The sequence below is a fragment of the Nicotiana tabacum genome, chromosome 20, assembly GCF_000715075.1.
Source record: "Nicotiana tabacum cultivar K326 chromosome 20, ASM71507v2, whole genome shotgun sequence".
Lineage (NCBI taxonomy): Eukaryota > Viridiplantae > Streptophyta > Magnoliopsida > Solanales > Solanaceae > Nicotiana > Nicotiana tabacum.
The window spans coordinates 33,519,847-33,537,059 of NC_134099.1; the positions used below are offsets into that span (position 1 = coordinate 33,519,847).

Sequence of the window (17,213 nt, forward strand, 5' to 3'; positions counted from 1 at the left end):
CAATTTCTTTTTTTTACACATAAACACATTAGAAATTTATTTTTATACATAAAAGATTTAAAAAGAATATTTTATTAATTTCAACATTGTAAATAGCCATGTAGACGAATGAACAGTGTCAATATTTTCAGGTTTATTCCTTTATATAGAGGCTGAAGAATATAGAGCCAAATAATACTAAAGTATTAAAATATCTATTTAGCACATCATTGTGTACTATAGTTAGTACTCCTACTTACTACTACTATCGCATTCATGTATGTCTGCGTGAGAAAAATCAATAATTGAGAGAAAATTGAAGTTCAGTTATTCTAAGAAATGTATTAGTTATTTGTATAATAGGAATAATATTGAATACCACAGAAAATTGAACGTTTTAGTTGAAATGAAAAACGAAAAGATAAAAAGAAAATTGCTCTAGAATTAACAGAAAACAGCTTATGGGACATTCGAATAGTCAGATTCCTTTTTTTTTTTTCTCTAAAAAATCCTCCTTTAATTCTTACTAGTATTTAAATAAATGCCACTTGCTCTCAAACAAAATTTTCATTTTCCTCCTCTCCATTAGCACTCACCAAACGCTCTCTCCAGATTCTCTCATACAGAGATCGAAGATGGCGCTATCCACAGGCCGAAGAACCGTCAATCATCTCTTGAAACCTTTAACGGCGGCGGTGTCCGCCACGCGCCACGTATCGTCGGACTCGACCGCCACAATCACGGTAGAAACCAGCCTCCCGTTCACCGGCCACAAGATCGATCCTCCATCCCGCACCGTCGAAACTAGCGCTAACGAACTCATGACTTTTTTCAAGGACATGGCGGAGATGCGGCGGATGGAGATCGCCGCGGATTCGCTCTACAAAGCAAAACTCATCCGTGGATTCTGCCATCTCTACGACGGACAAGAAGCCGTCGCTATTGGCATGGGAGCCGCAATTACCAAAAAGGATTGTATAATTACAGCTTATAGAGACCATTGCATCTTCCTTGCCCGCGGCGGAGGGTTATATGAGTCATTTGCGGAACTTATGGGAAGGAAAGATGGATGTTCGAAAGGTAAAGGAGGATCCATGCATTTTTATAAGAAGGATAGTGGATTTTATGGAGGTCATGGTATTGTTGGTGCTCAAGTTCCTTTAGGAATTGGATTGGCATTTGCACAGAAGTATTCGAAAGAGGAGCATGTCAGTTTTGCCATGTATGGTGATGGTGCCGCTAATCAAGGGCAGTTGTTTGAGGCTTTGAATATGGCTGCTTTGTGGGATCTTCCTGCTATTCTAGTTTGTGAGAATAATCACTGTAAGATACTCAACTCAATCCACCATTTTCACTAGATTTCCAACTAATGCCTTTGAAAGATTTGCTAAACTATTACACACCGTCAATCCGTAGAACTTAAACTCATACTTTGTGGACGTTTGGACATAAGAATTGTGAAATTCCGAAAAAATATGGAAAAATAAATTTAAGGGAAAATGGTATTTGAAAATTAGAGTTGTGTTTGGACATAGAATACAATTTGAAGCTGTTCTGTTTTTTCTTTTTTTTTTTTTCTTTTTTTTGTGAGTGAGTTGAAGTGAAAATTTTGTTCGTGAGTGAGTTGAAGTGAAAATTTTGAAAAATATTTTTTTGGAGTTTTTCAAATTTTCGGAAAATCTCAAAATTCAACTTAAACACTAATTCCGGAAAAAGGTTACTAATTTTTCTCCAAAATAGTGAAAATTTTCTTATGTCCAAACGGGCTGTCCTCATTTTAATATGACATTCTTTCCCTTTCATCCTATCACAAAAAATGACATCTTTTCTATGTTTAGAAATAATTTAACTTTAAACTTCTCTTTTTATGAGATGATTTATAGCCATAGAATTATCTATGGAATATTTTAGAGGACAAGGGCCAAAAATTTTTCTTAAGCTCCGTGCCTAGTCAAACAACATCACATAAATTGGGACGGGGGAGTAGTACTTAAAAAGTCCTTTCTTTTAAGTAGCAATACACATTTGATTGATAAGTAGACTTTTCGAACAACTTTTTTGCATACATTATTCAATATCGTGCATTTCTCTATTTTACAAGTCTTCAAGTGTTTTTCATTTGTAAATGTATGTGTTTTTCTGTAATATTTTGATGAGTAGTATGCTTGCATAACTAAGGACTTACAAATTATTGACTATAATTGGCATTTGATACAGAAAATTGCCTACTTTTGTTGAGTATGTAATGTGTTGTTCACTTCAAATGCGCGCGATTGCTTTTCTGATGCAGATGGAATGGGGACAGCAGAATGGAGAGCTGCAAAGAGTCCAGCTTATTACAAAAGAGGAGATTATGTTCCTGGTCTGAAGGTACAGTGAATTACAACTTGCAACTCTTTTTTGTTAACACTTGTTGAGAAAAGTCAGATTATTTTGCTTTGTTTTCTCTTTTATTTTTGGGAGCTGATAGTGATGTGCTAGTAATACTCAACTAAACATTTCTTGTTAAATCTTGGATAAAGTAAAACCTGTTTAACTTTGAATTGATTTTACTTATCAAAAAGCAGTTGAAGATGTCTCTTTAATTTGAAGCCAGACTCTAGGCTTTCATATGAGCTCTGATTTTTTATTTTAAATGGAGTTGAATTTTCCATGGTGAATGAAAGGTATCTTACAAATGTAGATAGCAAGTTATGTTGTCCTTGCTCATGACCCCCTACTTTTGGTGCTCTGGTTCTAAGCGACTCCACTTCTGTTGCATGCTCAAGCAAGGAAAGAGTCATTTCCTGGTATGTTAAACTCTGGAGAACGATGTATGGCCACTGAATTAAGTGAAACTAGCCTTACAAATATTGAAGGAAGTTTAAATATGATGTGTCATTTTGAGGAAAGTCCCTTAAAATAGTGTATAGGAATTGTCTTGACTATAAAAAAGGGGAAAAAAGAAAGAAAAGAAGGATGCCTTTTGACTTCTAACAGTATAAGGGTATCCTTCACTTTAATAAGTTATGGTATTGTTTAGGGGTGACAATTTGAGCCCAAACCCATTTGACCCGCCTAACCTGCCCAAGGTTGGGTGGGTCCATTTGTTGAACTCAACCATCTTGAGCCAACCCATTTCCCATCTAAAGTTGGGTTAATTTTAGGAACAAATTGATCATGACTAACTTTGCTAAAATATCTTAAAAATTACTTTTTTTGGTTGACCGTAACAAAATTTTAAAAGTCTTATTTGATAATTAAACAATTCATAAGAAAACAATACACATTAATTAAAGCTTGGTAAGAGTTGGGCAGGTTGGGCTACGACCCAAATTTTAGCCCAACTTGACCCAGCCATCTCAACCCAGTTACTTTTGGGCGGGTTATTGACCTGCCCATTTATTGACTCAGCCCATTTTGACCTACCCAAAATCAGCCCAACTTGCTTATTTGACACTCCTAGTATTGTTAATGCCATGCCTTGCTATATATAAGAATAGTACTGTATAAAATATTGATTAGTTATACATAGGTCGAAAAATACTATCAAGGAATTAACAACACCCAAAGCTAATACATGTATTTTTTCCCCTAATATATCCTATCAAACGATCCGATAAAGTAATAGATTTCTTGGATGTAGAAGAATTGCTAGTCAATAAAAAGTACTATTTCATAATGCAAGATTGAATTTTCTTGGGAAATCGTGTTCTTGGAAATGCTATGATGATTATGGTTTATTATGAGCTAAATGTTCAAAAAATACAAAGGAATGAGGTTCTGCCCAAAAAGAGAAAAAGAGCGAGTTGAATTATTGTTGTTTTAGAATGCTAAAGTTGCCCAATCAGTGTACAAACATTAAGAAGGTTGTTGACAATATTGAGTATACCTTATTTACTCCAAAAGTCAACAATCTTGGGGCAGCCCTATTTCCAAAAGAACAAAAATTGTCAATATTGATCCCCATTGGAATTTTGAAGAGATTTTTTATCGTTGCTAAGATGTTAAACTCTGGAGAATGATGTATGGCCACTGAATTAAGTGCAACTAGCTTCCCAAATATTGTAGAAAGTCTGAATATGATGTGTGTCATTTTGAGGAAAGTCCCCTGAAACTAGTGTACAGGAGTTGCCTTGATTATCAAAAAAGGAAAAAAAAGAAAGAAAAGAAGGATGCCTTTTGACTTCTGACAGAATAAGGGTATCCTTCACTTTGATAAGTTATTTGTGGGGCTGTGGACGTAGTGCATGATCGTGGCTCACATCTATGAGAACTAGGATGATTGCTTGATGTATGGTTCAAATGCTAAATTACCTATATGCTATTTCTACCGGGGATCCCAGTATTCCTAGATTATGTAGAAAATTGTATGAGTTTTACAGGGCAGGTCTAACAAAAAAAAAGAGAGAGAGAGAGAGAGAGAGAGAGAGAGAGAGAGGGAGAGAGAGAGAGAGAGAGAGAGATTTCTCCTGCCACAACGATGGAGAAGGACCAATTGTTAAGTTTCAGTGGGTGATGTAGGAAATTTTGATGTTTTGTGACTCTTGTGCTCTTTTTGTTATGTTAAACAGGTAGATGGTATGGATGCCCTTGCTGTTAAACAAGCATGCAAATTTGCTAAGGAGCATGCCCTCAAGAATGGACCAATTGTAAGCACTTATCATGCCTTTTTTTATAAGGAACATATCATGCCTTTTTCTAGATTAATTTTTGGTTGTGATTGACAGGAGTTCTTTTTGTTATATGATGTTCTTGTGTATATATATATATATATATATATATATATATATATATATATATATATATCCATAAGGCTCGTTGAAAACAATAATGTTTTGGATGCCTCTTGTCATTATATACTCTAATAATTTATGGGAACTTTAAAAAAGAACTAGCAAGCGTTGTGCCAAGTATTATTGACAGAAGGAAAGAAAAGGAAAAAGAAATAAAACAGAGATGCTAAAATCAAATTGCATACAATTGTTACTATTATCTTTTGCCCAAGACAATATAGTATGTTGTTGTGGCAGGTTTAATCCTTGTGTTCCTTTTTTGTAACCTCAACATTATTCTGTTAAGAATTCATGACGAACTGTCAATATGAAAGGCCAAAAATGCCATAAAGAATCTGTAAGGACAAAATGACATCTTGCATAATTTCATTGAGAGTGGCAACATTTCTGTCCAGGGATGTTGCCGTTGTTTTCCACAACATAAACTGGGAAAGGGAAGGCGATAGGCACCAGTTTTCTAGGAAACTTAGTTTGCCTTTGAGTTACTGGAGTTATTGGTCACAACGACATCCCATTATCTTGTCCTCCATATTAAAAAGAAAAAAGAAGTGATCAAAAGGAAAAAGGCAAGTAGGTTATTCATGAGTTCATTGCCTCATATAGGGATCATGAACTTCGCTGTAGTCTACACTGATTATGTATGATCTCTCTAGACACTTGTGTTACATCCCTTAGTAAAGACCCTGTTTGTAATGGACTAATTATTATGATCGGTTCTGTAAGATAATCCCCTCAGGCAAGTATTTCTCTGCCGTTGAAATTAGTAGAGGATGCATGGGCTGAAAATGCATAGCAGTTGAGACGATGACTCAAATAATGGAAATATACTATTTATTAAAGATGACCTCTCTTCTACTTGGGTCTATTTTATAAAAAATTTACTTGAGTAGAATAGGTCATATTAACACAGTGCTGGTGGTGTATGCCGACTAACACTGTATTCTGGGCCGGGCCCGGGCCTTCGTGGGCCAAACGGGCCGGGCTTTGTGGGCATGGGCTTCATGGGCCTGGGCTCTGGCGGTCCCGGGCCTGGCGATCCCGGGCTTCGTGGCCTCACCTGGTGGAACCGGCCCGTGACGGGCCTAAGCCCATGTGGTCCTGGGCTAAACGGGCCGGACTCGTGGGCTTCGCGGGCCTAGTGGTTTTTTTTTGTTTTTTTTGTAAGGCAATTTATTGTAGTATCATGGCTATATTAAAAATATATATGTAGTATATATGTAGAAATCTAATTATTAAAGTGCTTGACGAAAAAGAAAAATAACAAAACAATAGTAAAACACTAAATTGTCATGCATAATAAATTAATAACAAAGTACAACATGAAGCATATTAATATATATATATATAGTATACTAGTATAGAATGTTATGTATATATATTTCATTGTATATTTTCTTGTAGTATATATTGTATGTTATGTATATATATTCTCTTGTATATTGTCTTGTAGTATATATTGTATGTTATGTATATATATCCTCTTATATATTTTCTTGTAGTATATATTGTATGTTATGTATATATATTCTCTTATATATTTTCTTGTAGTATATATATTGTATCTTATGTATATATATTCTCTTGTATATTGTCTTGTAGTATGTTATGTATATATATATCCTCTTATATATGTTGTTGTAGTATATATTGTATGTTATGTACATATATTCTCTAGTATAGAATCTATATCCTCTTATATATGTTGTTGTAGTATATATTGTATGTTATGTATATATATTCTCTTATATATTGTCTTGTAGTATATATTGTATGTTATGTATATATATTCTCTTATATATTGTCTTGTAGTATTGTATGTTATGTATATATATTCTCTTGTATATTTTCTTGTAGTATATATTGTATGTTATGTATATATATTCTCTTGTATATTGTCTTGTCGTATATATTGTATGTTATGTATATATATTTCTTGTAGTATATATTGTATGTTATGTATATATATATCCTATTATCTTGTAGTATATATTCTCTTATATATTGTCTTGTAGTATTGTATGTTATGTATATATATTCTCTTGTATATTTTCTTGTAGTATATATTGTATGTTATGTATATATATATCCTCTTATATATGTTGTTGTAGTATATATTGTATGTTATGTATATATATTCTCTTGTATATTGTCTTGTAGTATATATTGTATGTTATGTATATATATTCTCTTATATATTGTCTTGTAGTATATATTGTATGTTATGTATATATATTCTCTTGTATATTTTCTTGTAGTATATATTGTATGTTATGTATATATATATCCTCTTATATATGTTGTTGTAGTATATATTGTATGTTATGTATATATATTCTCTTGTATATTGTCTTGTAGTATATATTGTATGTTATGTATATATATTCTCTTATATATTGTCTTGTAGTATATATTGTATGTTATGTATATATATTCTCTTATATATTGTCTTGTAGTATTGTATGTTATGTATATATATTCTCTTGTATATTTTCTTGTAGTATATATTGTATGTTATGTATATATATATCCTCTTATATATGTTGTTGTAGTATATATTGTATGTTATGTATATATATTCTCTTGTATATTGTCTTGTAGTATATATTGTATGTTATGTATATATATTCTCTTGTATATTGTCTTGTAGTATATATTGTATGTTATGTATATATATATCCTCTTATATATTTTCTTGTAGTATATATTGTATGTTATGTATACATATTATCTTATATATTGTCTTGTAGTATTGTATGTTATGTATATATATTCTCTTGTATATTTTCTTGTAGTATATATTGTATGTTATGTATATATATATCCTCTTATATATGTTGTTGTAGTATATATTGTATGTTATGTATATATATTCTCTTGTATATTGTCTTGTAGTATATATTGTATGTTATGTATATATATATCCTCTTATATATTTTCTTGTAGTATATATTGTATGTTATGTATATATATTCTCTTATATATTTTCTTGTAGTATATATATTGTATCTTATGTATATATATTATAACTTATTACTTATATATTTTCTTGTAGTATATATTGTATGTTAGGTGTATATATTACCTTATATATTTTGTATGTTATGTGTATACAAAAAAATTTTATTTTTTTAAAAAAAAATCTGTTGGGCCCGTTAGGCCCGCCAGGCCCGGCTGACGGTCCCGGGCTCGTGGGCTAATCTATGAAGACCGGCCCGTCACGGGCTTCTCAGGACCACCAGGCCCGTTAGGACCGCGGGCCCGGTCCGGTTCAGGCCCGACCCACCAAGCAGCATTAATGCCGACGTTTCTGCCTAGAATCCTTGATGGAAGGACTTGGATTACCAAATGCAATATTAAAATGTTACTTGAGTATTTTCTAGGTAATGGGCTTAGTTTGTGAATTTTGGAAAAGTTAAATAGAGCGACATTGTCGGTGAGGATTCATTAAGTTGACCCCAACTTGTTTGAGATTGAGGCGTTGTTGTTGTTTCAAAGAAGGGCTCTTAACATTTTTTTTTTGCTTATTTATCTTTTATTTTATTGGTTAATAGGATCCATAAGCTCATCACCGATGAATTTTTCTACATATAACGAATTTGAGGTATCTGTAATTGGTAGAAATTAGCAATTATGCCGACAAGGGATCGGCCGATGTTTCTTTTAGGACTCCGCCGGCACCTTATGAGTAATTGGTAGCAATTATGCTAATGCTTCTTAGTACTTTATCTTTCGTTTACAGTGTCACATATAATGCACATTAATTTTTTCCTAAATGTGCTTTAGTTGTTCATTCTTTTTGGGCTGCACATGTTTATTAGTTTCTTTTTTCTTTTATTTGTGAAAGGAACACTAACTGAGATGGTTAAAATGAAGTTTGGAAAACGCTAAGATCAATACATGGAAATGATCCAGACCCTAGGACATGTCTTGCATTGAGGCTTATGCTAAGTTTTTTTTTGTTTTGTGGGGGGTGGGTTTGGGGGGGGGGGGGTTGTATTATGTAATTTCTTGCTGAATTCAACGTCAGTTATATTCATACATTAGTATTCTTTTCTTTTACTTCATTTTTAGCATATTCTAATATGTTTATGTTTCTTTCAATTTTGTTCAGATTCTTGAAATGGACACCTATAGGTACCATGGTCACTCTATGTCTGATCCAGGAAGCACTTACCGAACTCGTGATGAAATTAGTGGTGTTAGACAGGTCAATACATTCTGTAGACTATCTAATACATCTCAGCTCGCAAATGCTTCGCATAAAAGCTTAACAAGATTATCTTTAATTTTTCAGGAACGTGATCCTATTGAAAGAATCAGGAAACTCATATTAGCCCATGATATAGCCACAGAGAAGGAGCTGAAGGTATAGACGACTTTCTAAAGCTTGTACTTGGGGAAACCATGTTTTTTATGTCACCTCGATCTTCAGAGGACCTCTAACTGTTTTGTCGGTTTTTGTTCCTTCTCTCCAGGATATTGAGAAAGAAAAGAGAAAAATTGTAGATGAAGCCATTGCTAAAGCAAAGGTGAGGGTGGTGCTTTTATCTTCTCTTCTTTAGTAATTTTAAATATGGCAGCTGCTTTTTTTTTCTGTAATAAATAAAGATAGTAGCTGACTAGTAACTTCTTATACTGTTTTCCAGGAGAGTCCCATGCCTGACCCTTCTGAGCTCTTTACCAATGTATATGTGAAAGGGTTTGGAGTTGAGGTATGTAATTGTTCTAATCATCAGTTTTCCCTTCTAAATTATTTACTGGCAACTGGATCATCTAGAAATCAAGTGATGATTGCACAATTTTCATTGGAGCACATTATATGAGCACTTGGGAAATCTGCAACTGATTTAATAAACTCCTACTATTCTACTAAGAGCACTTTGACAAGTGATATACACCTTTTTATTCATATAACCATAGTTGCTCCCGAGTACCCTGTTCCTTTTGTTGTGTCTTGTTGCCTCTATTGTAACTGTTCAAAACTGGCAGTTTCACACGATCTTCACTTTTATAAGAGTGGCCTATGGAATTAAGTTGATGGGTTTGTTGCTGTAATCTGACCATTGAATAGAGAGGTTGACCTAGGCTTGCCTGTATTACTAGTTCTAATGTTGTATTTTCTTATTCCTGTTTCGCATTCGTACCTGTTGTGTTATTCGCTTCTAGTACCCTGCTATCTTCTTGTTGCAATAGTTTGTTGCTTTAGTTTCACTGTTCCTTGAGCTGAGGGTCTACCGGAAACAACCTCTCTCTATCTTTGTAAGGTAGGAATAAGGTCTGCGTACACACTACCCTTCCCGGACCCCACTTGTGGGATTACATTGGGTTGTTGTTGAATTCCCAGACCAAGGAAAACTTACTTCACAAGCTTTATGGAGACTAGCTCACGCAAATGGATCAGTTTTTGTGTCAATAGTGGTTATTGGCCTTACTTTCTATTTGACAGTATACTAAGAAGGGATAACTCTTTGTAACTAGAGTAGCATGCGGGGCTTGATAATTTTTTAATCACTGGTGCTTGCTGGTATTTTGCTGAGAGTATTTTGACAAGTGATTAATTCATTTATTCATATAGGTATCCATTAGTTTCCATGTGATAAAGTACCCTTTTGTCAATTTGTCATCGCGTTGTGCCTCTTTTATTATTGTATACAAAAGGAGCTACAGTGAACTGGGAGTTCAACACAATCTTCTCTATTATAAGTGTGGCCTATGGATTTAAGTTGAATTGGAATGGTATAATATCGATTCACACAGAAGAAAAGGTTCTCTAGGGTTTTTCTTGATGAAATTAAGTTGACGGGTTTGATGCTCTAATCTGACCATTGAGCGTAGAGGGGACTTTTAAACCCTAAATTCCCTAAACCAAGGAACAATATAGGGCCATTGAATGTAGCAGTTGGTACCTCTCCACTATGCTTTTTTTAAGGTCAATCTAAGATGTTGGTTCAGTGTTCTGTAACTACGTAGCCTTTGTGATTGCAGTTGCATGTGTTGAACGAGCCCTTGAGTGATTTCTTCTGCAATTTTTGCTTTATTGCCTTAAATGAACTGGAAGTGCTAATATGATAGCTTTAGGATATGAGCTAATTGAACTGTGGCAATGAGTGGTTAACTAATCTTTAGAGAGGTAACATGGTTCTTGTCAGTTCAGATTTTATTGGGAGTTGTTGATTACATTATACTCCAATGTAACTTGAAACAGTATAACTATTCAAATAGTGAATGGAAGAACAACTTACAAAGTGAATGTCTTGTTAAGGAGCTATTCTTTTCTGGGTGAATTACAGTAGGTTTAGAATGTTTTGATGACGTCTATCAATGTTTGTTCTTTTCAGGCCTGTGGAGCAGATAGGAAAGAAGTCAGAGCTACACTTCCATGAGGGCTGTGTTTGCATATTTTTTGATCGCCTTCTCATATGCACAAGAGATAAAGCTATAACTACAGCAAATAATTGTGATAGTAAAATCATTGGGCTTCGTCACGCATAGTAACTGAAATGGTTTATCTTAAATGTAGGAACTTGCTCTTCTTTGTTAATGTTTTCTTTCTCTAACTGCAAACATTTGGCTGGTGTATCTTTCCTACACGTTCCATTTTAGATGGTAATAAATTTAAGTATAGCGCCATTGGATGTTGTTTTCAGCTTGAGTTTTTTTCTCTAACTTGTTTTTACTCTTCGACATTCCAACCACCATTTTACGCCATTGTTCCTTAGATCATCTTATTTGAGTCTAGAGATATTAGCCTCATTATACAGTTGTCGCCCTATCTTGGTAGACGGTAGAGCTTCACATTGGCAGGGTATGGTACCATTGAACTACTGTATAATGGTTCTGAACAGGCAAATTGATAGGTAAGGAGATAAAGGAAGCAAGAGGAAAAGAGTTCTATAATTCTCTCAACATCGACAATGATGAGTTGATATGTCTCTTCCGTTTACATACAAGGATGCTTTACTTTGTAGACTAAATGAACCATTAGTGGTTTATATTAAAAGCAGCAGGTACAGGTATGCTTGTTTGGGATGATCTATGCATTTTTCCTATACTTCATCAAGCCTATTTGCCTATTCATCTCAAACTGGAGTTCATAATTTCAAGATTGTGCTTTTAGTACAAATTCGGAATCAACCTCCCTACCCCCGGGTAGGGGTAAGGTCAGCGTACACACTACCCTTCCCGTACCCCACTAGTGGGATTAATTTGGGTTGTTGTTGTTGCTGCTTAGTACTGAGTGTGGTGAGACGTCAAGTCTGTACTGCTTTCGCCAAACTTAGGATTCATCGGATTCACCAGCTTATATGCTGATGCGCAGTCTGTAGAGCTGTCAATATGGGCCGGGCTAGCCTAGCCCAGCCCACTTGGGCTTTAGCAATTGATGGGTTGGGCTGGGCTAGCTCACCATTTTGATGGGCCTTATAATGGTTAGCCCACCCCAGCCCTATGTGGGCCGCGGGCCCCTACAGGCTGGCCCATCATTTTTAAAGTTATAATTTTATATTTTTTCTTTAAGTTCTGACCTAAAAAAAGATAATTATTTAAAAGTTAAAAAATATCTTATTGGAAAAAATTTGTAAAACTTAATAACTTTTTATATTGTTCCAATATATCACAATAAATACTAAAAAAAGTAAAAGACAAGACTATATTTCATTCACTAAAAGTCTAACTTAAAACAAACTATTCAAGAGAACGTTCATAATGCTTATGAGATATCCAACACATCATCTTCATCAAACACATTTGAATCCGCTTGTGACAAGGTTGTCTTAACATCTTCATTTTCATCTACAATTCATATGCAATATTAATTAGTTAAATATTAAAAATAATTAAATTTTAAAAATTAATAATATTTAAATTCACATAAAAAAATATTACCAGTTTGAGTTCGAGAAAACCTGTGCAGTCAATTTCAAGTAGTAACAAGTGTTTGGACATTTTCACAATAAATGCAACTTCTGTACTTTATAAGAACACGCCACCAATGCTAAATGTCGATTCCGATGGTACAATAGTAATAAGAATGCTAAGTACATCACGCACCATCATTGAAAGATCAGGATATTTTCTAGAATGGTCCTTCCAATACATGACAACATCATCTCTTGAAACTTCTCAAGATCAAGTTTTGGTTCCTCTTAATAAAAATCCAATTCTGACTTTTCATCTCTAAAGACAGTATACTTTTTATTTTTTATATTTTAAATAAATATTTTATTAGGCCCACGGGTTGGCCCGACCCAGCCTCAGTCAAGCCTCACGAGCCACGAATTTACTCGGGCCAGGATTAAAAGCCTCGTTTTTAAACGGGCTCCAAAAATTCTAGTCCAGCCCTACTAAATTATGGGCTAGGCTGGGCCAGCCCATATTGACGGCAGACTGTCTGAGGCTCAAAGGGACTGAACTTGACGCAGAGCGTTTTGGTTGATAACAGGATTGAGCAACATGCAATGGCTCTAGTCCTCGTTTGCATACTTAATTGTCTTCTACTAGAGTTGTATATACAGCTGATTTTTCTAAAAAGGCATTCTATATTAAGCTAATCCATTATTACGAAGAAATAGTAGATGTTATGTTGTTTTTCCAAGGGGTCGTTTGGTTGGAAAGATGTTATCCCGGGATTAGTTGTTTCACCTTTTCATGGCAATAAAAAAATACTATAATCTCGAGATAAATTAATTCCAAAATTAATTATATTACAATTTTCTTCCAATCAAACATGAGATAAACTCTTGTTAAAGATTAATTATTCCTTGTTACTCGTACCAAAAGAGTAATTCAGGTTCTTAAACTAGAAGGATTCATTTCAAACCAGGGCTGTTACAACACCGTCAGATTACATTTATCACTCAAATACGATATGGGGCAGTTTTCAAAAGTACGAATACGGGATTAGCTGACAAACAAATTAGCTGAATGCTAGGGACTGGACTATGGATAGAGAGCTCTTTTCCCAACTCACTTTTTCTTCAAGTATTTCAATATTTATTCCCCTCGTGGCAGCATATAAAAATGCTGGTAACTTTTAGTATGCAGCCAAACAACACCGTCTGAACTCTGACAGCTATGACATCCACCAACAAATAACTATAGTATTTCCTTCAATTTAAAACATCATTGCACCAGCATTTTTGATCGTTTTATTCAAAACCTCTGGCTTTTCACAATGGATATTGGGATATAGAAGGACTGTTTTTTCACAGCTGTGTTTTTCAGAGGCCAATGTCCCATTTACATTTGTTCAGAGAATCCAATGCACTGCCACTTTCCTCGCTCACTATACTACAACTGACTAAGTATTATACTACTATTCAATCACAACTACTCTTCTCCAAACCCCCAACTCATCTCACCGGCCAGTTCTTTTCCTTTTTTGTTTGTATCTATTCTATGGATGTTTTCTAGTATATCGGAGTTATATATAGTTTATAAAGGCTTATGATCATAAACTGAGTTAGGATTTTAAGTTTATAAGTTTCAAATTTTTAAAAAGATAGCTTATTGGATTTGAAAGAATTATTTATACATATCAAGTTGTTTTTTTTAACATAAATACAGAATTTGAGTTAAAGCTACTGCTGCTAAACATGTAATCGGAATGGTAGCTCCCCTCGGTTATGACCACCTTACGCATTACCTTAAATTTTTTAGGGTGAACTTATTTTTAAATTCAGTGGAAATATTTAATAAATTCAAACTCACATTCTTGAGTGTGTATTCAAGTTCCTATCATCGTGTTTGCACTTCAAATCACGTAACGCGAAGGGAAAGAAGAATGCACCACAATAGCTATTAGCTATATTACGTTACATGCATGTATGAGTTGTGAGCACGTGATTTTTGCTCTATATGTATTATTCCGATAAATTCAAAACAAAATAATTTCTGTCAGTGTTTACAATTTTGTCGGATTTTGTGGCATTTTCTGTTAATTGTTTGCATTTTGTTTGTGCATTTTAATTGATGATAAAATACAAAAAATATGTTGCAGTTTGCATTTAGGATTTAATTTTACATTTTAGGATTAATAGACAAATCAATTATTTTATAAAAATGGGAAAAATCACAAAAATAGTTTATTTTGCACTTTTAATTTTAATGTCGAATTTTGGTAGTTTTTCCCTTTAATTTGATTATTATTAGTAGTAACAATTATTAGGGTTAATTAATTTAATATGGTAGGATAATTTGGTTTAGGATTCAATTTTAAGTTTTAAATTTCAATTTTGGAAAAGAAAAAGATTTTTGTTAAAAAGAAAAAGAAAGAAAAAATGAATTGGAAAAAGGAAGGAAGTAAAGAAGGTTCAGATGTGGGCTCAAATCCGATCCAACAGTCCCAGCCCAAATGAAGCCACCCAATACCCGGCCCAACCCACGCCTGACCCGGTCCGGATCCCCCCTCAAACGAAACGACATCGTTTCGATCAGCGTCGATCTGAGCCGTTGATCTCCACTTGATCGAACGGCTCGGAACTAAAGCCTGGGGAGTATATATATGTCCGAACGCACCCCCACCCTCCATTTCATCGTCCCAACACCCCCGACTTCAGAAACCTGCCCCCCAAACCCTAGTAGCAGCCCCAGAATTCCCCACCGTCCGGTGGCGGCGCCGGCGTCCACTCGCCACCAAATTAACACCATGAACTCCCTTCCATCTCCCCATCCCAAATCTCCAAAAAGTTCCTCTCAAATCCCCTTCCATCGCCTCGAATCTCAGATCTGAGGTTAGCACCTGAAACCCTAAAAATTCCCAGATCCACCCAGAATCACACCATGCAACCCCTCATCTCCTTCTTGCCTCAAATATGTGTTTGTTTCATTTCAAAATGGTCCGTCAGTGGTAGAGCAGAGGTCCAGATAGCCAAGTCTCTCCCTGAGTTCCTTTCTGTCTTAGCAAGGTTAAGTGAACCCAAAACCGTCATTAATCGTTTGTCTTTTGTTAAGGACAACCGATTAATGACCGTCAAAGGTTCACTTTCTTCTTCAAGGTTGTTCGAGTTCATGAAGTTCTTGCCGAAGCAGGTTTGGGATAATTTCCTTTGCGTCGATTAGTTTCCTTTTGATCTTTTCTGTTTGTTTGCCTGGTTGTTTGTTTTTCCAGTTTTCGTCCTTCAGAATTTTCGTTTCTTGCTTAATTGCATTATGTTCTGGTTGTAAGTTCGTTAGTTAGCTTGTTTGCTTAATTGTCAATTTCAATCGGCTTCGTAAGGTTTGAGTTTAATTTGGTTTCAATTCATGAGATTTTCTTCTTTCCGCTAGGTTTTGTGAGCACGTGATTTTTGCCTTACGAAAAACTACTCCAAAATAAATCAAAAAGTAAAATAAATTTCTTTTACTGTGTAATTTTTGAATTTGCGTGGTGTTAAATATTTGTGTTATGTCCGTAAATGTTTACTTTGTCATAATGAAATGAAAATTAAAATAAAATACATGTTGCATGCATATAGGATTTAATTATGTATTTAAAAGATAATTTAAACAAAATCACAAAAAATATGCAATAGTTCTATTTTAAATATTCCACTGTGTGATTGATGTTTTGTCTATATGTTAAATAATTGTTATAGAATAATTAATATATTTTTGTGAAGTTAAAATTGTTTTATAATTAAAATTAGAAATTTAAATTAGAAAAAATGAAAAAAATAAAAATAAAAATAATACATATATACAAAATCGGACCTGGATTAAAATCCAAGCCCAAATCGAATTAATTCCCCCCCTCACAGCCCAATCCAAACCAACCTGTCCGGTCCAACTCAGGAGTAAATCCAAACGACGACGTTTGGTCACACTCCATCAAGGACCGTTGGATTAAATCAATCCAACGGCTGATATCCCCTACCCTTACCCGTAACCCGTAACCCGACCCATTGACCCGATTCAGTCCGACCCCAACGTTAAACCAAACGACGTCGTTTGGTTAAGTGAGATGATCCTGACCGTGAATCTTACTTGATCGGACGGACAAGATCAATCCACCCCTCCCCTATATAAGTTCCAGACCCCTACCCCGGCCCCCTAACTAAACACCCCCCTTCCTTACTATTCATCATCGTCCCCAAACCCCCACTCCTAACCCTAGCCGCCCTAGGATCCCACCGCCTGAAACCCGGCGGCATCAACGCCGCCGGTCACCAAAATAACACCCTAGAATCCCCTGAACATCCTCTACACAGATCTAACATTGGTTTCCTTCGAATCAGGCCCCAACTCTTCGAATCTTAAATCGAAGGTTGGCCTGAAAACCTTATCTTCTCCGATGACCTCCAAAATAACACCACAGTTTCTCCTAAATTCCCTCACCAAGGATCTGTTAGTTGCATGGTTCGAATCATACTGGAACTACTCGAATCTTCATTTGAAGATTCGAGTACAATATGACCTTATCCCAACCTACTTCAAACTCACACCAGTTACCCCCCTGACCTCCCTCGTGCCTAGAACATCTTT

The 17,213-nt window shown here is 35.0% G+C and overlaps 1 protein-coding gene across 1 annotated transcript; it reads left to right on the top strand.

The window, feature by feature from the left end:
- Positions 1-435: 435 nt before the first annotated feature.
- LOC107798513 (pyruvate dehydrogenase E1 component subunit alpha, mitochondrial) lies at positions 436-11,400 on the top strand. Its single transcript, XM_075240567.1, has 8 exons — positions 436-1,302; positions 2,270-2,349; positions 4,533-4,610; positions 8,866-8,961; positions 9,049-9,120; positions 9,230-9,283; positions 9,401-9,466; positions 11,093-11,400. Exons 1-8 carry the CDS (start codon positions 615-617, stop codon positions 11,135-11,137), a joined length of 1,179 nt encoding a protein of 392 aa, XP_075096668.1. The 5' UTR covers positions 436-614; the 3' UTR covers positions 11,138-11,400.
- Positions 11,401-17,213: the final 5,813 nt, after the last annotated feature.